This window comes from Paroedura picta, chromosome 10, assembly GCF_049243985.1.
Source record: "Paroedura picta isolate Pp20150507F chromosome 10, Ppicta_v3.0, whole genome shotgun sequence".
NCBI lineage: Eukaryota > Metazoa > Chordata > Lepidosauria > Squamata > Gekkonidae > Paroedura > Paroedura picta.
The window spans coordinates 18,614,320-18,637,513 of record NC_135378.1 but is presented as its reverse complement, the minus strand read 5'-3'; the positions used below and the strand labels follow the sequence as shown (position 1 = coordinate 18,637,513).

General features: G+C 45.0%; 1 protein-coding gene across 2 annotated transcripts; it reads right to left on the bottom strand.

The window, feature by feature from the left end:
* Nucleotides 1–3,480: 3,480 nt before the first annotated feature.
* LOC143819688 (uncharacterized) lies at nt 3,481–22,964 on the bottom strand. Of its 2 annotated transcripts, none has more exons than XM_077301595.1 (2): nt 22,424–22,964; nt 3,481–3,653 (listed from the first exon to the last, which is right to left on the bottom strand). In XM_077301595.1, exons 1-2 carry the CDS (start codon nt 22,962–22,964, stop codon nt 3,622–3,624), a joined length of 573 nt encoding a protein of 190 aa, XP_077157710.1. In that variant the 3' UTR covers nt 3,481–3,621. The 2 variants fall into 2 exon arrangements, with proteins under 2 accessions (XP_077157710.1, XP_077157711.1); XM_077301596.1 differs by lacking the exon at nt 3,481–3,653 and adding an exon at nt 7,952–8,207.
* Between the last annotated feature and the right edge of the window lie 230 nt (nt 22,965–23,194).

Here is a 23,194-nt window from a genome sequence, read left to right as displayed (position 1 = left end):
AGGCAAACTGGAGGACTGCAGACTGGATTTTTGGATGGTTATATTTATAGAGAACTGGGTAGAAAACTGCACCCAGAGTGATATTTCATCAGATTGGAAGGAAGTCAGCCATGGGATGTCACAGGGCTAAGGACTGGGTCTGGTACTTTTCAATATTTTGATCAGTGATCTGGATGAGTGGAGGGAGGGACTATCCATTAAATTTTCAGAAGATACCAAATTGGGAGGATGAGTAAATATCCCAGGAGGTGGGGCTAGAGATCTGAACATCCTGGAAAAGTGGGCCAATAGACTGTCACATTTCAGCCCTTTTAGGGCTTTCTTCAAAGGTCTGGTTTTAACACACACCTGTTCTTGAAATGTATAAAATATGCACAGCAGCCAATATCACACACTGCAATACATGCACTAATAAGGAAACAAACCATTGAAAATTTGGGGTAGATTTCTAAAATGCTAAACATGGTTCTTAGAGCCCAAAAAGACATTTTGTGTTAATAGTTGGCTTTAAAACAAGGTGCTCAGAGCCGTGTATGATTGGGAGATGGCTGCCATATAACCCCCCCCCCCTCTTTCCCAGCTCATTTCCAACCTCCAGAATATGTAAAACAGGGCTGTTTTTGCTTGCCCAAATTGTTAGGAAGCTAGACAGGTAGTTGAAGCCCAAAAAGACATTTTGTGTAAGGTGCTCAAACACCTGTATGATTGGGAGAAGGCAGCCTGATCACCCACCCTACTGTCTTTCCCAGCTCATTCCCCAACTCCAGAAAACAGAAATGGGGTTATGTTTTGCCTGCCTGATCCAAAAAAGACTGTGGACACTTTAAAGATTTTATTTCACCTTTGGCAATATAGGCTTGCGGTCATGCTGCAACACGGACTGTGCCATTAAAAAAAAAATTACGTGGAGCAGGAAATGGAGAGCAGAGGGCAGGTGAGAGGGCAGGACAAAGCTGCTGAAACTATCATGTTTTCCCCTCCATACAGTCTTATCCCTGGTTGCTCACAGGTTGCTTACCAATGGGACACATGATTTAGGGTGGTAAATCCAGTTTTGGCGATTCCGGAAGTGAGTTAAAAATTGTGACCTGGCTACTGGAGAGCCGTGGGATGTTGGCAACATCATGTGGAGGCAGAATCTAAAAGCCGCCAACATTCAGAGGCTGTCCAGGAACATATTCCTCATGCAGAAATGGTCACAGAACAGTAACAGATAGATGTAGTGGCATCATTGGGAGGTAGGGGGCAGCAGAACACACTGTAACAATAGCCTGGGATGTCTGCATCTCATCTATGCTAGCAGTGTAATTGACACAACCTTCAGTAGTTATGAGTGGCAGCCTCTAATCTGGAGAGCTGGGTTTGATTCCCCGCTCCTCCACATGCAGCCACCTGGGTGACTTTCGGTAGTCATATGGTTGTTAGAGCAGTTCTCACAGAGCAGTTGTGTCAGAGTTCTCTCAGCCCCACTTACCTCACAGGGTGTCTGTGGTGGAGAGAGGAAGAGAAGGTGATTGTAAGCTGCTTTGGGACTCCCTTCAGGTAGTGAAAAGTGGGGTATAAAAGCCAACTCTTTTTCTTCCTCTTAAACTATTGCATACACACACTAAACTATAATTAGTGGGGGGGGGGGGGAATGAACACATGTAACTTTCCCTACAATAGTAGCCCTAATTCATTGGCTGCAATTCTGTGTTTGTTGTTGTTGTACTGGGGCTTTTGTCAAATGCACAAAAGAAAAGAAGAGCAAGTTGTCAGATGAAATTACAGCAAGCAAGCATTACCGGCTTGATTTGTTTCATTGTGTGCTTTCACACCCTTGCGCCTTATTCACAAAGTGAGGCTGACAACTCAATCATAACTTTATGCAATTCTGCCATTCCTGTCTGCATACTTAACCATCTTGAACAATGGCTCTTCCACATTCTTCAGATTACTCTACTGTTTAGTGTTTGTAAACAGTCGTTTGAAATGAGAATCCCGTAATGCTGCAGTGCGTATGTTTTGGAGTGAATATATACTTCCAAACAAAATGGGAGCACCAGTTCTGGAGGAATAAAATGAAACTCACTGTGATGGCACTGGATAAATGGGACAGAATGAAAGGGGACAGCTGATGCCGCTAAGGATTTATCACATAAAGATGACAATGAGGCAAAAGAAAAAGACATTCCAGTGTTCTGAGCAATATCCCTCCCCCAGATTTTGTCATGGAGGAGTTCTCAATTTGCACTTAAAAGAGACAAGTTCCAGCACAAATGGTATAGGTTAGTCAGATTCTGCACCTTGAAGGTGCAGTATTTTTCCACACCTATATCAGAAGCTGTGCCAGCTTTTCTCCACTTTTTGACTGTGGAGTATCCCCTAAAAATATTCTTCAGGCTTTGAGTGACCCCAGAAATGATGCCAGCTGGCCATGCCTCACTGCCATGCCCCCATAAAACAAAATGCTTGCTGAAAAAGAACTGAGTTTCATTTTTGTGTGTACAGTACCTTGCCTGAGCAAAGCAAGGAAGCATTCATTTCAGCTGTCATAAAGCCCATCGTGCAAAAGCAGCAATTCTCCTTGGGAAAATGATATATGGAGACGTCCTATAACTTTGGGAGATCTCCAGGCACCACCAGGAGGTTGGTAATCCTAGAAAGTTCTGAGGAATCTGGCTGCTGGCTCACCAGCAGACCACTGATTACAGCTACGGCTGGAACCAGCCACAAAACAGGTGGTGTGACCAGGCTCAGCTGCTCCCCCCCCACATGAGATCCTGGAGCTAACACAAAATTCACCTGGCCACGTGGGAGGAAGTGGGGCAGGTGGGGTGGGCAGGGCTTGGAGCCTTTAACTGGGACCACACTAGTTGTTTTGTCTTCTGGTCCCAGCTTGTTGGCCATTTCCCACCCACCCACCCTCCCTGTACTTTATTTTGGACAAGTGACCCAGTCAGTTGATTGCTGTGACAAGAGAAGTGTGGCCCAGCTTGCCACAGAGGATATCTGAGGAATGTCAGCTGTGTCACACACTGAAGGGACATATCATCTGGTTTCTTCCAATATTACGGTCATGAGGGAATCAGATGGGGTCCAAGTGAAGGTGGGATGCAATATTTACGGCACCTGATGAAGGGACATTTACCTCAGTTTGGCAGCATGCCTGGAAGCTAAGCTAGAGACAAGAAGGAAAATTATGTATGGTTGAACTACCACCCTCTAAAACCTGAGCAGGATACTCAGCCAAAATGAGTATCCTACTACAGTGTTCCCCTGTTTCAAAAATTACAAGACACTTCTGACTGCTTCAGGATTAACCACACAAACGGAAACTGACTCTAATATCCAATTGGTCATTCAAGCAATGATGCTAATCATTATCGTGTATGGAAAATAATAAACAAGCTTTGGCCAATGTTTGATGGTTTGTTTATTTATAATGTGTTTTGAACAGAATGTACATTATAAATGTACCTCATCATATCTACATCTCTTGTTTCTACCTTTTGGCCAAGAAATATTCCTTCAGGGTTTAGCCATGTACAGGGGAAGCAAGGTAACTCTGATGGTACACAACACAAATTGTCACTGTAATGTAAAACCCAGTCCCTTGGTAGTTGTCCTCAAAATTTCCTCTCAACTGGCACCAAAGTCAGTCAGTTCTAGAGCTGTAATCAGAAAAAAATAGGCATGAAAATCCCATCATTACAATTAAGGCACAACAATCACAAACTATTCAACTTACAAGTAAGGCAAGTTATAAATGTGTAACAGATGCTTAATAAATTAAAATAACAATCACATAAGACAAGAAGTCTCTGGATAGAGATAAAACTTCCATAAAGTTTGACGCCATGAAAAAGAAGCATTTCTCAAGGAATATATACAATATACAATCTGGAATAAATACAATATAGTTCCTTGTTTATCAGACCCATTATTTTACTGCTTGAACAACTTAATGCATCATGTGTGCCGTCTGGCATGTTTATGAAATTTAAAAGTCTAAATGCCTTACGATACAATCTGAATCAGGGTTACACTGTTCTAAATCTATGGAATTTAATGGATTCAAAAGGGCGTAGCTCTGTTTAGTTTTCAAATAAAGGAGAAAATTTCCTTTATAAAGCTGATGATAAATCTCAAATGACCAACACCAGAAGACCATACATATCTTGGCCTCAAGGGCCTTCCTCAATTAGCCTCTATGTTTTAAATTATATTATTATTGCATACACTACAGAGTAAATATATTTCTTTTGATGCAAATTTTACTTGCTGAAGCCAAGCCTTTGAAGCATTCACTTATATATCCAACAAGCAAAACTTCAACTAAATACTAGAGGGAGATGATTGCAACCCAACTTTTTTGCCATCCTGAGACGTAGAAAATAAAAAAAATTGTCATGCCCGCAGCTCCCAACGAACTGCCTGGGGTTGTGCCAGAAGCTGTGGCAGACTGAGATTCTGAGCCTGGGTCAAGCCCACCACCCCCTGGGCTGCTGGAGCCTGATACCATTGATAGGGCAGGGGATCAGTATCAACCAAACCTGGTCCCAACTAGGAGACAACCCAGCTTTTTGCACATGTACCACCAGGGCTGCAGCATCAGGGTCCCTCTAGCCTTGAAGAGTCACCAGAGTGCTAAAGGTGGCAAAGGTAAGCCAACCTGACAGCTGTCAGAACATCAGCCTGGCTGTCAGCATGGTGTCAGTCTTGATGGTGAGCAGCTGAAGCTCCTTCCTCAGATAAGGATTAGGCTCAGCTGCAAACCCCCCAACTGAAGGTTATTCCACCCAGCCAACATGTACTTTAGGAGAGGCCTGGGAAAAACCTCTCTGTGGGTGCAATGTGTGTGTTGCCTGCCCATCTGTCTAGATGTCCAGTGTTCCTGGTTGGTGCAATGAACCTCTGCCCATTTGATCCTGGTTCCTGAGGTCAGCTTGACTCTTGACTTCATTCTGGCTTCCTGAATTCAGCTTGACTCTTTACTTAATTCTGCGTTCCTGACTTGAACTTGGCTCTTGACTTCATTCCTGTTTCCTGACTTGGGCTTCATTCTTGACTTTGCTCCTCGTTCCTGACTTCAGCCTGTCTCTTGACTTCATTCCTGGTTCCTGGCTTGGGCTTGACTCTTGACTTTGCTCCTGGTTTCTGACTTTGGTTTGGCTCTTGACTTGTTCCTGGTTCCTGACATCAGATTGACATCTGACTCTGTTCCCAGTTCCTGACTCTAGCTTGTCTTTTGACTCTGCTCCCTGGCTACTCAACTATGGTACAGCTTTGGAACTCTCTTTGGTGTCTGCCCCTGGCCCAGCTCTTGACTCCACACACCTTCACACTCCCTTGGTAAACTGACTTCCTTGGCTTACAACCCTGCAGATTGAACTGTGGACTCTGGACTTGCCTAATGATCTGGTCTTGATTTCCCAGCCAAGGGTGTAATTACCTGGTACCCAATGTGTGCTTCAGCAGGGCAGCATAAAAATGTCAAAAGCAGAAAACATAATTTTTGTAATAAACAGAAATATTTATTGTGTGGACAGAAATAATATCTGAATGCAACATGAACAATTTGGCCATGAGGTTAAACTGAGAGTGGAGCTTGTCCTACTGGCAACAGGCAGGCAAGATTATTATCCAAAGCCCCACTGGCTCAGTGACTGCAAGGACTAGGGCTCAGCTGGACCTAGTCACATGGAAGAAGCTGTAGGCTCCATTAGCAATTCCCCAATGACACATTGCTGAGAGCATGCAGATCATGTTGGCCACCATGGGCAAAAGAGACCTATCACCTTCAGAGGCACCTCTGGCTCACATAAGAAATCATGACCTTTTATTGCAGAGGGAGGGGGAAATGTCATTGATATCCAAAGGTAACACAGTGTAATTCTCTTAGTTAAAAAATACCTTCATACAATAAACCACATTGAAATGATCTCCTTAAAAAATGATCTCCTTGTGGAGGCAGAGCAGCCCATTACAGTGGAAAGAGGTGTCTCTCTGAGTGTCCTTAAAGAAGGGAAAGGGGGAGGGTATGGCCCTGATCCATGGGGGGGGAGACACCACACAGGGCCCCTGGAAGTGCAGGCCCCATAGCATGTGCTACTTGTGCTACTCGGATAAACCAGCCCTGTTTCTAACCCCCAAATGTATCCTCCTTCCACAAATTCTTAATCTGTTACTTTTTCACATGGTATCTTAATACCTCCACGTATGCAATTGAATGAAGTCAATCGGTCCACAAAGAGGCTTTTTAATTTTACTGTATGTACTTTATGTTTAATAAAAAGTTTTATCCAAGAGTAACTCTACCCCTGTCACTGGAGTTGCCCCTGCTTGGAAGCCATAGCTGGGTAGCCCAAGCAGAGCTATCTAAAACTCAACCCCTTCAAGACAGAGGTCCTATGGCTAGGGAAGAAGAGGGTGGGTCAAAAAGTGTGTTTAGCCACCCTGGCCAGGATGCAATTGAACATTGCGCCCTTGGTCAGGAATTTTGGGTGATCCTGGATGCCTCACCTCCAGAATTGACTTCTGTAACTAGTTGTCTCTGACCCGGAAATTGCAGGTAGTGCAGAATGCAGCAGCTAGGGTCCTCAGGGGAACATCATGGAGGGCTCATATCCAGCCTGTGCTGAGGCAGTTGCATTGGTTATTGATTAGGTTGAAGGTTTTGGTTTTGATCTTTAAGGCCCTTCACTGTCAGGGACCCACATATCTGAGAGACTGCCTTTTGCCCTATGCCCCCCACTGGGCTTTACACACTCTGGGTTTCAACTTACTGGTGATTCCTGACCCCTGGGAAGCCTGCCTGGCCTCGACCAGGGCCAAGGCCTTCTCAGTGGAAAAGCTGAGGGCCCTGTGGGAGCTTTCTGCATTCCACAGGGTCTACAAAATGGAGCTCTTCCACCAGGTTTATGGTTGAGGCCATGGCATGGAAAATCAAGGGTCCCTCCAGGAGAGACTCCGGAAGAGTCTATATTAGGCCAGACCATCAGCAGGTTGAACCATCATCATCATCTGTTGATTCCCCATGATGCACCGGGGGGATTAGTTAGTTGGGAGGTGGGGAGTGAGTTATATTTTTAATAAGGTTATTATAATTGTTATGTGGGGTTTTATTCTGTAACCTGCCACAAGATGCTTCTCTGATAGTGGCGGGAACAAATTCAATAATAGCAACAACAACAACAACAACAACCTACCGAGGAGTAGCAGAACTGTCACCTCAAAACTCACTGTGATGTCACAGAGAAGCCCATTATGGCGGCAGAAACAAGGAGGATCTCTGAAAGTGTGACCAAAGTCGGCTTAGGCTTTACCAGAAAAAGAAGAAGAGCTATTTTTAGTTTGGATTTTCACTACTCAAAAGACTGTCAAAGTGGCTTCCCTTCCTCTCCCCACAACAGACACCCTGTGAGGTAGATGGGGCTGAGAGTGCTCTGACAGAACTGCTCTGTGAGAATAGCCTTAAGAGAACTGTGCCTAATTAGGAACCTAAAGGTTGAAATACAAAATAATAATAATAATAATAATAATAATTTTAGTTTAAAATCCAAATATTTATTATAGCAATTGTGTGCCCATAATGAAAGTTAAAATCTCAGTTGTATATACTGAGCGGTAGAACAAGTACAAAGTCAACATGAATGCACAGAACTTCTAAGGAGCAAAAACCAGATGCGTTTCAACCCCTAAGGGGCCTTCCTCAGTGGTCAAATAAGTTTAAATGCACTTGTACATTACAGTATAAAAATGTATAATACTAGTGGCTAAGCCGGTTTTAATAGTGGGCTGGGGGCCCTGCAGGAGGTCGGCTAGAGTAATATTAGGGCTTACTGGGTGGTAAAAAATATATATCCCGGGGGGAAGGATGTTGTAATGAGCATTTACGAAAAAGATTTGGCAAAAAAAAATGATGTCTATTATTTATTATCATTAGTATAAATAAAAGTGACTAGCCCAAGGTCTCTCCCCCCACCAGGGTGCATGTGGAAAAACAGGGAATCGAACCCAGCTCTCCAAATTAGAGTCTGCTGCACTTAACCATTACATCAAGCTGTCTCTCTGGTGGTTCAGGTAGCGGCACGGATGGTGCAGCCTAGGATTCCCCTGAAATCTCACAGGACTTCTAGCTCTTGCAAGACTTTGAGGGTGGTTGCAGTGGCCTTTCAGGGAGCTGAGAAGGAAGCCAGAGAGGAGGAGGAAAGGTTGTGTTCAGGCTGTGAGAAGGAAGAAGAACATGGTGGTAATAATAACAACAGCGACAGCGAATTTCTATCCTTTCCGGTTTTGAAGCTCAGCAAAAAAAGAACAGAAAGGGCACAATGGATGAGGGAGCATCTGTAGACGCCCCTGAAACACACAGATATTGCATTCAATCTTGACTGAATCAAATAGGTGAAATGATTAAGACCAGCTACTTTAATTCACAGGTTGGGTCCTCAGAAAAATAGCTGAATGCACAATTCCCTCCCAAACGCTAATGGAAAGATGACAAAGTATAGGAGGGCCTGTTTTTTGACGTGGTGAAGAGCAGTGGCCTGTAATCCAGAGACCTGGGTTTGATTCCCCACTTCTCTTCCACATGCAGCCACTTGGGTGACTATGAGCCAGTCACATTCTCTCAGAACTCTCTTAGCCTTGCCTACCCTGCAGGGTATCTGTGGTGGAAAGGATTGTAAGCTGTTTTCAGACACATGAGGCCTGTTGAGTGACTGAGTGACAGTTCTCTCAGAGCTCTCTCAGCCTTATCTACCTCACAGGGTGTCTGCGGAGAGGAAAGGGAAGGTGATTGAAAGCTGCTTTGAGAATCCTTCCGTAGAGAAAAGTGGCATATAAGAACCAACTCTTCTTCTTGTGTGGAGAGGCAGGAAAGGCAATTGTAAGCTGCTTTGAAACGCCTTTGGGTAGTCAAAACTGAGCTACAAAAAACAGCTCTTCTCAAAGACTGTAGGGTAGTGGTGTGTGCAAAGAGAAAAAATAATTATAATTTTGTATCCAAACTTTGATGGGGGGTTAACAGGATTACTTATTTCTGTGGAGGACATTACTAGTTTGGGATTCAAATCCATCTGTTTACATAATTCAGAATAATTACTTTCAATGTGGAATTATTATTATTATTATTATTATTATTATTATTATTATTATTATTATTATTATTATTATTATTTCATTTATATCCCGCCTGCCCCCGGATGTATTTAAGGGTCTGGGGTAGCTGTTTTATTAAAGAAAATCCCACAAAAATTTCCACACAACATATCCCTCCCCATAGCTTAAAGACCCCCCCCCTATTTTCAAGTAACTTGGACCAAGGGGGTCAATTTTACAGTCCTCCAAAGTAGATGCCCCCTGGTGCAGAAGATAAAATAAACCAGCCTTTGATACTTCCAAAGAACGAACACATACGGACATTTTACGGTATGTAGATGGTTATGAGAAGGATTCTAATGATAGATATGCGTTTATTGAAGGCTGTTAACATAATAAATAGGGTTACCACATTGTGAAAAGAAAGACATATTACCCGACTACTCCAAGGTGATCACTATGACAAATCTCATTTGAAATATCTCCCTTCTATTGATAATTATTACAAACTTGGAATGCTCCTAATCTCCCAACCCCCAAAGAGGCCATTTTCATTGGTTAAAAAAAAAAAAATGAGCCCAAAAGAAAAGAGGACATGTCCTCTAAAAAGAGAACATCTGGTAACCTAACCCCATAATAAATGTATAGCAGGAAGTGTTCATGCACCAAATGCAGCATCAAAGGAATTTTATCATATGGTGCGAACATTCTGGAAAAGTTATTTGAGGGGGGCTCCCCGGTGCAGCCGATTCAAATGGCATAATACACACTGAGTTAGAGCAATCTTGAAAAGGGCATCTCTACATTACGGTGTTTTTCAGCAATACTAAATATCATGGCACCATAGGTGCCTGGTTACATCGTAAATGAAAGAAACTGGGGGCTATACATTCACACCGACACAGCAAACACTCAAGAAATTATTAATTTTATCAGATGCCGACTTGGATCCCATGTAGTATGAAAGGGCCTGTGCTGCATGAAGAAGAATTTTTCTGCCTTCCCTCTTCCCCATGTAGTTCTCTACCCCTCCCCTGATTGTCCACCCCTGAGTCAGTAGATTAACAGGAACACTGGGGGTCAGGTCAAAGTGGGTGGGAGGGCTACAGTCAAGAGGGGGAACTGTCAAAAATAGACTACCCCCTCATCAATGAATGGAAAGCGAGGTTAGGCTCTGAGATATTATTAAAGAGTATAATCAAGAAAGATATTAACCCGCAAACGTACACTGATCATGCCCCAATTACATTTAAAAACTGAGCTGTTGGCATTTCAATTGAGCGCTGCCGAAAAACTCACTGATGAAAGATTTTATCTTGAGAGAGTTATAATTGCAAACACATTTAAATCTAAATGCAATGCCCGAGATGTCTTGTAAGTCAGCGCGAGAGACAGGAAGCGATTATTTTTGTTCAAGAAATACATAGTATCGGGGAGGGGGGGGTGATGGACAACAAGTGTGCCGAGACAAATTTACTTGATTAGATCTTAGAAACAGAATATTTATTTATTTATTTATTATGTTTATATACCGCCCTCCCCGGGGGCTCAGGGAGGCCTGATATTTTTTGCATGATACAATAATTGCATGATACAACAGGGTCGACGTGTTTATGTACGATAAGCTTACCAATTTTTTGCATGATACAATAATTGCATGATACAACAGGGTCGACGTGTTTATGTACGATAAGCTTACAAATTTAAGACAATAACACAACAGGGGGGGAAATGATATCACACAGACTAGCATTTCTCAACTTTTTTTTACTGTTGAGAAACCCCTGAAACATTCTTCAGGCTCTGAGAAACCACAGAAGTGGCACAATTGTGCAGAATACAGTTGGGAAGCAGAGCTGTGGACACACCTATCATGGACCTCTCCCCTTCCCACCCCCTTCAGGCTCATCATTGGCTATTGGAGGGAAACCCTTCCAGGGCCATCAAGAAACCCCAGATTTTTATGAAACCCTGGTTGAGAAAGGCTAACAGAGACATTTGACAGTAGAAATCTGGATAGGGATGAGAGGATTGATGCTTGAGAAGGGAGAGCTAGAAAACAGCCAAGAAAAAAACGTAAACCAGAAATGTAGCTGGAGGAGGAAATGCAGAATTTATATTGTTCTTGGGAGAAACATCCTGATTTGGTGACCATTATTTATTAGATTATTAAAACAACATAATACATTAAAACAACATGAAAATGAATATAAAACATTAGATTAGAATATGAGGAAGAAAGATCAGGGAGTGAATGATCATAAAGCAAAAGTAGTTATGGATGCAAAGAGTAATCAAAGAGAGGGTCTCTTGGGAAGAATGAAGAGGAGTTTGGTCCTGAACATATTGCTTGCGAGACATCCAAGCATAAATAGCAAAGATGCAGTTGGAGATGCAGGATGGAAGGAGAAAGAAGGTCATCTCTGTGTGGATGGCACTGAAAACCATAGGATACGGTTAAGTCCTCAGAGGGCATTATGCAAAGTAAATATAACAAGGAAGAGTGTCCCGAGGAATTGCAATTGAAAGGAGGAAAGCATGTCTCAGTCAAAGCACTGAACAAATGGTTAGAACCTAACTCCTGCTGCTGAAAATAGAAACAGGATGGACTGGACTGCTATTCAGTTGGCAGGTTGTGGATTCCAGATTTGCATTTAAAAACTCCATTCAAATAGAAGCCTGACCAAATTGGGGGGGGGGGGGGATCTCTACCTTTTCTATTTGTTGTGCATGCTTCTTTTTTATTTTGCAGTTTTTCCTTCCAGTATACAGGAACATTTTTGAGATTCTCCACCTGAAGCCTGAGATGGTGCAGTCCATTTTATGACCTGCGATGGAAGTATGCACGAACAGAATAAAGGACTGTGAGGAGTTAATTCTTCACTGAGACAGAGTCTGAAGAGCTGCAGTCAGTCATATTTCTGTTTTGATTGAAGAGAGTCTGATTTAAGCTTTAGCTGAGCACAGTTTAACTCAAAAGGAAAATTGGGGGAAAGCTGGCAAGGACATTTGGGAAGTAGGTGAAGACTCCCATTAGGGTCAAGGAAAGGGGATACATATTCTAAAAAGAGAAGAACATTTCCTACCTAGTCAAACAGGGAGTGCAGAGTGCAGAGATTACTGATATTATATGGTTAGAAACTACCTTTAGAGACTTTAAGAATCAGTTAAAAACTCATGTTGAGTACTATTGTTTCAAGTTATTTGGGTATTGGAAAGAGTGTACCATCCTTCTGGAAGAGTCAAAAAAATATCCACAGAATGTGCACTGAAGTATTTTGAGAAAATGCTAACATAAAAATCCTCTCAACATAAAGATTTAAGTCACTGTGAAAATCTTAAGAACTAAAGTCTGTTCTTGTACTTGCTTTACCACAGAAATGTCAGTTCCTGATTTAACCTGACTTTTCCTCCCATGTTATGTTATATTATTTGGCTGGCTCTCAAATAGCAAAATATCAGTGCTCTCATGATGCAACATGGGTGAAGGATCAGGACCCGCTTTAACTTAAACAAAGTCAATTTAAATTAAATGGCATTTGAGGCATTTTGATATTTGTCCAACCATCTCTTGGTTACTAGTTGTGCATGTGATCCCTTCAAGCCAGGCGTAAAACCCGAAGACTGCAATTTCTTTTAGCAAGGCAGTGGAAGGCAGGTTCCCAAGTGAACCTAGATCACTTCACAAGTATCTTTCCAAATACATGTTTCTTTGCCCTTTCCATGAAAGGTGGCACCTTCCTAAACTCTGGTGAGAATGGTATGCCGAACTCTGGAAAGAGATTCCCAGTGGTGAGATCCACACTTAACAGTCATTCTCATTAATGAAACATTAAAAGATGTCCATGGGTTATTACTGAATGCTTAATGTAGGCTTTCTCAACCAGGGTTTCGTGAACCCCTGGGCTTGCTTGATGGCCCTGGAAGGGTTTCCTGAATAGGTGGGAGTTAATTTATTTTTAATTTTTTTTTTTAATTGTTAAACATTTTCTCAGGTGATATGACCATATATGGTCATGTCGACCCCTCTCCCAAAATGGCTGATGGGCCTGGAAGGGGTGGAAAGGGGGTAGTTATGCACACAGCTGTGCTTCCCAACCATATTCTGCATGATCACACCATTTCTGGGGGTTTTCGAAGCCTGAAGAATGTTTCAGGGGTTTTTCAATGGTCAAAAAGCTGAGAAAGGCTGGCTTAACCTAAGAAAGGAAGGTGTCCTTCATATCTGTAACAGTATCAATGTATTTGAGCTGTACATTAATCTTATCTTTCCTGGCTAGAATTCCCAAGTGTACAAATTCTAGCATGCTTCCCAGGAAGCAAAACCAGTTTCAATCCGTTGTGTAGACCAAGCCCTAAGCTGTAGCAAGTATCTGGAGTCGCTTCACTATATCTATTGTCTCTATACCTCTTGAAGCTCTTATCTTGGCAGGCCTCACCAGCCTCCTTCCTGCCTTAGATTATGCCTGTTCGTCTAGCCCTGACACCAGTCTTCTATGAAACTCTTTTTCCTCCCAACAATTCCCTTTCCCAGTTCTCATTCATGCCTAGAGGAGCTCTCTTGCCCCTCTCCATGCAGACCCCCTGAGACGGATGTGGCCCAATCTTGGCACTGCTGTTCCTCTTCTGCTTCAGAAAGGGAAGCTCCGTATAATCTTGGGAGATGTCAATTGCATCAGGTTTATATTGTTCTTGCACAGCCTAAAATCATCATTGCTCATAATTAGCTTCAAAGCAAAACTCCCCTAAAATGAAGGGCAATGCATCAAGAGCAATGGGTTACAGCTTGCCTAAACTCTTCACAGCTTTCGGGAGACGTGTTCAAAATTAGGTAATCAAAATTCAAAACAAATGCACTTTGTTCCTTGATATAGTTATGGTAGCACATCCAGATAGAAAAGTTAACATTTGGATATAATTAGGGAAGTTTATTCATTCTTTGTATCCTGATGCCTCTTGATGAAGCTTCAACTTTGGCAGTGATGCGGAGATGGGAAAGTGTGAATATCATGTCTAGGGATGCTGCCTTCCAAGCAGGCTCTGGAAATCACCCAGAATTACAGCTCATCTCCATAGAAAATTGATGTTTTGGAGCAGGGGTAGTCAACCTGTGGTCTGCGGCCCACTAGTGGGCCGCAAAGGCCTTGGTGATGGGCTGCCACGCCTGCCTCCCCCCCCCCCCCGCAGAGAGAAGCTCACCAGGCTGCGAGAGAAGCGGCCGCCAAAGCAGCTGCTTCACTCACGGCCCAACTAGTTTTCTGCTGTGAGAGCTGGGGGGGAAGATGCAGGCGCAGCCGCCGGCACGCTGGCGGGCACAAACGCGCATGTGCAGAGCTCCTGCGCATGCGTGTTAGCACCTCTAGTGATGAAAACTTGCATGCGTGGAGCTGCCATGCATGCACATTTTCATCACCAGGGGGTGCTAACGCGCATGCGTGGCGCCCGGGCCGCCGGCTCTTCACCACCCCCGGAGGCGGTCCTCAACCTTAAAAAGGTTGGGGACCGCTATTTTGGAGGGTGAATCCTATGGCATTGTAATCAGCAGAGGTCCCAAATCTTCAGGAGTTTCTCAGTCTGGATCTGGCAACCCTCTCTCCCCCCAGCACCACCCCCAGGTGGCCAGGGGGTACAATACCTGACAACCTTAATAACGTCTGTGCTTATTCACACAGACACAATCACAATACCTTTATTGGCCTAAAGCAAGTTAGGAGCAAGGGAAACAGAATAGTCATAATGCACGAGTCATTTTAGATTTTACAACTGCAGACAAAAAAAAAATCAGCCATCATAAAAATGACATTAGCACCCTTATCACACTCAGTAGAAACTGGCAGACCAGGTCTTTTTGATGAGTTCTCCATTTAGGTATAAGGGGTACGACATGCCTTCGCTGGAGCATGTACAAAAGGCAATCAAGTAAAATATGTTGGATAGCGTCAGGAACATTTAGTTCGCAAGGACATAATCTATTTTCGAAAGGAACCTTAGCAAATCTCCCTTGTAACACTTCGGGCTTATTCCGATTTCTGTAATCACTGTCTTAGGACACTGCTTATTAGATGTCTCTGCACATTAATTTTATGGATTTACACTGGGTAATCCACTTTTGAGTCAGCAAGACAAGTGATCCATAAATGTAGTAAATACATAAAATGGGAGATCATGACAGGAACAAATTTGGGGCTTTGACTAATTTGCTTCTCGAAGAAGAGCTGAGTTGTTTTCGGTTTCTTGTATCCCACTTTTCACTACCTGAAAGAGTCTCAAAGTGGCCTACAATAGCCTGCCCTTCCTCTACCCACCACAGATACCCTGTGAAGTAGGTGAAGCTGAGATAGCTCTGAAAGAACTGTCACTGGACCAAGGCCAGTTGTTAAGTAATATTGAAAAAATTCCACTCTCGTAGGTTCTAGTTGTCTAGAGCTGCTTGTGGTGCAGAGTGGTAAGGCAGCCATCTGAAAGCTCTACCCATGAGGCTGGGAGTTCAATCCCAGCAGCCGGCTCAAGGTTGACTCAGCCTTCCATCCTTCCGAGGTCGGTAAAATGAGTACCCAGCTTGCTGCTGGGGGGTAAAGGGTAATGACTGGGGAAGGCACTGGCAAACCACCCCGTATTGAGTCTGCCATGAAAACGCTGGAGGGCGTCACCCCAAGGGTCAGACATCACTCGGGGCTTGCACAGGGGATACCTTTACCTTTACCTTAGGTTCTAGTTTGTCATAAGACTGAGTGATTGTATATCAGAGAATTGTCTATCTGTTTATACAGATATGCAGAGCAGCATATATGAACCAACCCACCCCTATCATATCCTCGCAACAACCTTGTGATGTAGGTTATGGCAAGGCTAAAGCTCATGCAGTGACCTTCGTGGCTCAGTGGTCACCCTCTTCCGTCCCAATTCAATAATTTCTAAACGCTATAGGACACTGGCATATGGCTGCAACACGATGAGAAATCCCATTGTGTGCACATAGTTTGAAATTTCTAAGAAAGCGGGCAAGACGGTGTCATTGAGAGGGTTGAGAGCCAGGTAGCCATGCAACGTGTTTGCAGCTAAATTTATCTTCCACTTCTTTCTCTCTCTGCTTTACATCTGAAAAATAATTGCCATTGAAGCAGCACAACATGGATGCCCCCTTGTTGTCATGGTAATCAGAGTCACGCGGACTGAGAGCCAAGTGGGCTCCAACAAGGCTACATGTTATTCTCCAACTCTTGCCGCATTAGAGCCACCTATCTGAATATTAAAGCTCCTATGAACACCCCAAAATGTACCTAGCCGCTCTTCAGTTTGATTTATTTGATTTGATTTCTATTTCACCCTTTCTCAAAGGGTCAAGATGGATTACAACATTACGACTGCCTATAAAAATATGTTAACGTATTTTTAAAAAATCATCCACTGGCCATTCATACATAATAAATTATAGAGAAGTGGATGAGTTTCAGGAAGGCTCAGACCGCAATAACTAATGCAGGTTGTGTAAATGTTCTCACATTGTTCCAGTTCAGCAGGGGATATATGACCATGCAACCCCAAATCTCCAAATTGTTGCAGCTGCACAAAGCAAATTCACATTGATAAGCTTACTTCATGTAATTTAGAAGGAGGAGGAGGGTTGGTTTTTATACCCTGCTCAAAGCAGCTCATGATCACCTACCCTTCCTCTCCCCACAACAGGCACCGTGTGAGGTAGGTGAAGCTGAGAGAGCCCTGATATTACTGATGAAGAGTTGGTTCTTATATGCCGCTTTTCTCTACCTGAAAGGAGTCCCAAAGCGGCCTTTCCCTTTCCTCTCCCCACAACGGACAACCTGTGAGGGAGGCGAGGCTGAGAGAGCCCTGATATTACTGAAGAAGAGCTGGTTCTTATATGCCGCTTTTCTCTACCCAAAGCCACCAAAATGGCTTACATTCGCCTTCCCTTGCCTCTCCTCACAAGAGATACCCTGTGAGGTAGATGAGGCTGAGAGAGCCCTGATATTAAGAAGAAGAGTTTGTTCGTATATGCTTCATTTCTCTACCCGGAGGAGTCTCAAAGTAGCTTCCGGTCATCTTCCGTTTCCTCTCCCCACCACAGACATCCTGTGAGGGAGGTGAGGCCGAGAGGGCTCTGAGAGAGAGAATGCCCAGTAAGAACAACTGGCTTAAAGTGGAGAAGCAGGGAATCAAGCCTGGCTCACCAGATTAGAAGCCACCCCCCCTTAATCACTGCACCAAGCTGCCCAGGTTTTAAAAGGAGTTGGAATGTTTTGGCCAAGAAAAAAAAGGTGACAAGAGGAATAGCATGAGGAATAGGCATGGCGATTGTGTCCTTCTAGCAGAAGACCAATAGAAGTTTGGGACCAGAAATCACATGGCGTATCAGATGACTACTGGATTACTAGTCTGGAAGTATCCTTCCCTTGAATCTGTAGAGAGAGATTTGCAGGATTCCAAATTCCACTCCACTATGTTTTGGAGCCGTGAATTTAGAGAAGCACCAATTTTATATTTGAGCACTGAATGTCTTTTGTTGCATAATCCAATCAAGGATCAAAATGTCCCACCATCCACTAATTAAAAAAGTGATACCCAACTTTTGTTGATGTCAGATATCCACTAGCTCCTGCTGTGATTTGCTTGACCAAAGTCCCAGAACTCCCCACCTTGCTTCCCCCCCCCCCATGCTTCTGTTTCCATGCTCTGGGCCAATTCTTATGGCTGTTTTCTTCCCACATGCAGGTGTCAACTGTAAATTGTACCACCCTTTGATGATAATAACTGTTCTGTGTACAGAAAGGTGGAGGGAATTTGCCTTTATAATTGCTTTACATTTCCTTTTGCCTTTGCCTTTGGCAACACAGAAGACTTGTGATACCATTTGTACTCTTCTGAATAAATGACCTCAAGTTTGCTTTTTTGGGGGATATTTGCCATAGGACATGACAGCTGAGAATGAAATATGGATCAGACTCCCCCCCCCCCTTTTTTTTTTGCTATTCAGGAATGCAAATGCCTCCGGTTGGTTTCCTGCAAATGTTGTTCTGCAGCTCTGGAAGACGCTCCATGAGAAAGCTACACCTCAAAATGGATCCCAGACTGCCCTGATTTATTTAAAGATTCCACATCTACCCATGCAAAGGGTGGGGAAGAAGAAATGTTTGGGCTTTGTTCTAATGACTTATATGTTTTGTAAACAAAACTTTCATTATAAAGAGATGCCCCACCCGCTCCTCGCAGCATGAGTTTTAAAGAGATTGAAAAATCTGTTCTCTGCTGTGGTCCATTTCATTGCACGGTTGGTAAAAGCAAACAAACCAACAAACAAAATCCCAATGATTTTTGTGGAATAATAAATACAGAAAATTGATCTCACCTTTGATTAGACCAGAGAGGATGGTGTTTCCTAATCCATGGTAATGGTATCCCCTGTGCAAGCACCGAGTCACGTCTGACCCTTGGGGTGATGCCCTCTAGCGTTTTCATGGCAGATGCAATACAGGGTGGTTTGCCAGTGCCTTCCCCAGTCATTACCATTTACCCCCCAGCAAGCTGGGTACTCATTTTACCAACCTCGGAAGGATGGAAGGCTGAGTCAACCTTGAGTCAACCTGCTGGGATTGAACTCCCAGCCTCATAGGCAGACAGCTTCAGACAGCATTTCTGCTGCTTACCACTCTGTGCCACAAGAGGCTCTTGCGAATCAAACCCAATCTGTGGTAGGTAATGATTATTTTCAGTTTCTTTAGGCAGATTCAGTCTTCATATTTAAGAGTCGCAGAATCAAGAGGTTTACAATACACAGGCAGCAGAATGCACCATTGCATTTTTTCATTCAACATGACAGTAATCTGACAATGATTGTTTTTCTATGATTATCAGAAAGTGGAACCTATATGGTAGTGGGTAATCTGAAGCCTGGATAAACCTGAAAATATTCAAATAAATGCTGATATGAGTACTTTCCGGGCTTATCTGAGCTGAATCACACATTCCATCAGTTTAAGTGAGCCAAATCAGAGAATCTTTGGGCTTGATTCAGCTGATTGAGAAAGACCTTGCTAAGCAGCTGATTCTGAGGATCAGCTGTTTAGCAGTGTCTTTAAATGTCTCCCTAGCAGACTCTGTCTGAAGCTGCAAAGAGCAGGCTCTGCACAGCCTCAGACGGAGACTGCTGGAAAGAAAGACCTGAAGATAAGTTGCTTAGGTCTGTTTAAATGTATCCCAATTCACCAAACAGCTGGTTCCCTGAGAGGCTTCTCTCCACAGCAGGACTGATTGATTGATTTTAATATAGCATAATGCCAGGTACTGTAAAGTAATATCAAATAATAACACAGCAGGATCAACTGTACGGCAGCTGATTTGGCCAAATCGGTTTGAGTTTCCCAAATTGACCAAACTTGATTCAGTATATAGAATCAGTGACTTGGTTGATCTGAATTGTACTAAATCAGGAAAACTCAAATCCAAAAGGTACTGAATTGTTTCTTGGTCCCGGCTACCCTAGTCTCATCAGATCTCTGGAGCTAAGCAGAGTTGGCTCTGGTTAGGACTCCGATGGGAAATTCCAAGAAAGTCCAGAGTTGCTATGTGCAGAAGCAGGCAATGGCAAATCATCTCTGAACATCTCTTGCCTTGACAACACTATGGAGCTGCCATAAGTGGGCTGCAACTTGATGGCCAAGCCTGTTGCATTCAATGGGCACTAGATTAGGGGGGTGGGGTTGGAAGAACTCTGCAGACGGCCTTCCTCCCCCCCCCCCCCCCGGGGACCTGGAAAGGCTTCAGGCAGCTGTTAGGGAACTCACTGGCAGGGGCAGCTCTCACACAGCAGGGATTTTTAATTATTTAATTATATTACCATCCAAGAAGGGTAGGCCTCAGCAGATCCTGGTCTTTCCCCCTGTAGAAGAGCTTGTTTTTATACCTTGCTTTTCTCTTTTTTAAGGACTCTCCAGGCAGTTTACAATAGCCTTCTCTTCCCTTACCCACAACAGGTGGTTCTGAGAGAGTTCTGAGAGAACTGTGACTGGCCCAAGGTCACTCAGCAGGCTTCAGGTGGTTGGTGGAGGCGAATAAAACCCAGTTCTCCAGACAAGAGCCCACTGTTTTTCATCACGGCACTACATTGTCTGTGCTGCTGTTTTGATCTTTGAAGCCATCCTGTAAAGAAGTCAGTCTTTTTTTTTATTTACACATAATTCCTGCCTCTGTGATCTCCGCGTTTTACTTCCTCGCTACAAAACATACCTCACTGCAGTAGACCCAAAGCCTTGCTACCCTACGGAACATCCTGCAACTGAAGGGGAAAGAGTGGAAAACAAACGTGGTCCCCACAAAATCTGAGGCAGGGTAGGAACCTTTCTGGATCACTGCTCACCGCTTCAGGTACCTGAAGATGTGAGCAGTGACCCACGAAAGCTCCTACCCTGCGATAAATGTTGCTAGTCTTTCAGGTGAGAAGAAGAAGAACGGGGTAGGCAACTGTAAGTCTCAAAACAGCTTGACATCGCCTACCCTTCCTCTCCCTACAAAAGACACCCTGTGAGGGAGGTGAGGCTGAGAGAGCCCTGAGATTACTGAAGATGAAGAAGAGTTGGTTCTTACATGCTGCTTTTCTCTACCCGAAGGAGTCTCAAAGCGGCTTACAGTCGCCTTCCCTTTCCTCTCCCCACAACAGACACCCTGTGAAGCAGGTGAGGCTGAGATCGCTCTGAGAGAATCCTGACTGGCTCAAGGTCACCCAACTGGCTGCATATGGAGGAGTGGGGGATCAAACCGCTTCTCCAGATTAGAGGCTGCCACTTTCAACCACTACACCAAGCTGCCCTCTTGCTCTTTTCTACTGCTACAGACAGACTAACATGGTGACCCTATCTTGATGTGGCCTCCTCAGTTGGCCTAACACAAGGAACAAACCCTGTAGAAATGAAAAAATATATACAGTGTGGCAGAATTTGCTGATGACAACAGTTTCTTCCTGCGATGAAAGTATTTATTCGCAGAATGTGCTTGAAGAAAAAATAACTGGAAACGTTTCGATATGCACCTTCTTCAGTTCAGTTCTGTGAATCAAAAACAGTTGTATATCACATTCAAAACATTCAAATGGGAATTGACAGAGAACCTACAATGGGTTTCTCAGAGGCGGTCACTGAACCGAAGAAACGTTTTCAGTTCTTTTTCTCTTCAAGCAAATTCTGCTAGTAAATATTTTCACCAAAGGACGAAACTGTGGCAAGTTGGTTATTTATTATATATATATTGTGATTATCCTGTCCCTCAGTAGGTGACAAAGGCCTGTCCCAGGGGTGTGGGAAGCAGCATTTTGCACTGGCAGCCAGCCATAGCACCCTTGGGACTCCCGCCTCAGCACTGGGCCACCTCATTCTTTGGCAGGCCTCTCACACCCAAAGGACTGAGGTGCTCAAATGCTGAGGCAGGAAAGGGAGGCAGATGCACCAGGTTAGGAGAACAGGTGAGGGGAATGGCAGCTCCTCTCCAGACTAGGGAGATCAGTTCACATGGAGAAAATGGCTGCTTTGGAGGGGGTGGGGGAGTTTGTGGCCTTGTACCTATGGTTGTCAACTCTGGATTGGAAAATACCTAGAGATTTTGGAGGTGGATCTCAAAAGAATGGGATTTGGGGGCATGGAGAGACCTCAGTGGATTCAAATGTTATGGAGTCCACCCTCCAAGGTAGCCATTTCCCTACAGGGGAACTGATTCCTGTTGCCTAGGGATGAGCTATAATTCCAGGGGATCCCCAGATCCTACCTGGGGACTGGCATCCCTACATGCACCCCAGTGAGATCCCTGTCTTCCCAGGATCCACTTCCAAATCTCCAAGCATTTCCCAGTTTCCTACATCCTCTGTCAGTGGGCAACCTTAAGAATCCAGATTCCGAATGCATTGCAAGTAGAAAGCTAGCAGAGAGGGGGAGGAAGGGAGAGGGAGGGAGGGAAGATGGGAAGGAAAGAGCGCGTCTCCAGCCATCCCCTTTGCTTGCTGTGCTGACATTCTACTTGCAATGAATTTTTTAAAGCCCAGAGAAAACGGGCAGATTTCTCTTTAGCAGGGTTGGAAAAGCAAAGAAAAAAAAAAGGGGGGGGGGTGAGACGACACATTTCCTTACCACCAACTTCAAGCAAGGGCTCACTTGGACACATTTCATTTTAAAGCCCTCCTCCGACTGAATCTGCGATCCTTGCTGCTCTACTCCTAACCTGCCAATCCCCCCAAAAGAGGACATTTTCATCCCTTAAAAAAAAAAAAAATCGGGCGGGCATCCAGAAAAGAGGACTAGTCCTCTAAAAGGCAGCCACCTGCCCTCCCCCCCACCCTCCTCACCTGTAGGAGCCCGCAGGGCGCCCACCTGCGCCCCGGGGAGGCCAGCAATCCCTGCCGGGGCCCGGCCTTTCCCGCCTTCCGCTGCCCCTCTCCCTCCTCCCTCCTCCCACCTCCCTCCCGTTTCAGGTGGTGCCGGCGGGCTCGGTCGCCAGCGCTTGGGCCGTCTCCGGGCGACTGGAGCGAGGCGGCGGCGCAGGCTCCGGCTCCCGCCCCCGTCCCCTCCTTCCCTCCCCTCCCTCCCTCGCCGTCTTGCGCGCAGAGGGCGCTTGGCAGGCAGGCAGGCTGGCGTTGCGCGGGCTGCGCTTGGCACCGCCACAGGATCGGGCTCCGCCGGCAGGACCGCCGAAGAAGAGGAGGAGAAGGAGGAGGCGGCGTCGGCGTCCCGGAGCTCCGGCGGGGCTCCCTCCTCCACCAAGTTGCCTCCGGGAGTTTGCGAGGCTGAGATCTGAAAAGCAGCCGGGCGCCGGAGGGGCTTTTGCGCGTTGCGCTGCGCTGCGCTGCCCTTCTCCTCCTCCGCCTCCACCTCCTCCTCGCGGGTCATTTAACCTCAGCCGGCGCCGTCCAGCCTCGCCGGTGCAGAAGGAGAGCCGCTCGGCGGCGCGGGCGACCATGCGGCGGCGGCTGGCCCCGCGCTAGGCGGACGACGCCGGGTGGTCGCAATGCAGCTCCGTGCAGGCGGCGGCGGCGGCGGGAGAAGCAGCAGAGGCAGCGGCGGCGGCGGCGGCGAGCGACTCTCTACTAGCGGCGGCGGCGTCTAGCCCGGAGGGGGCG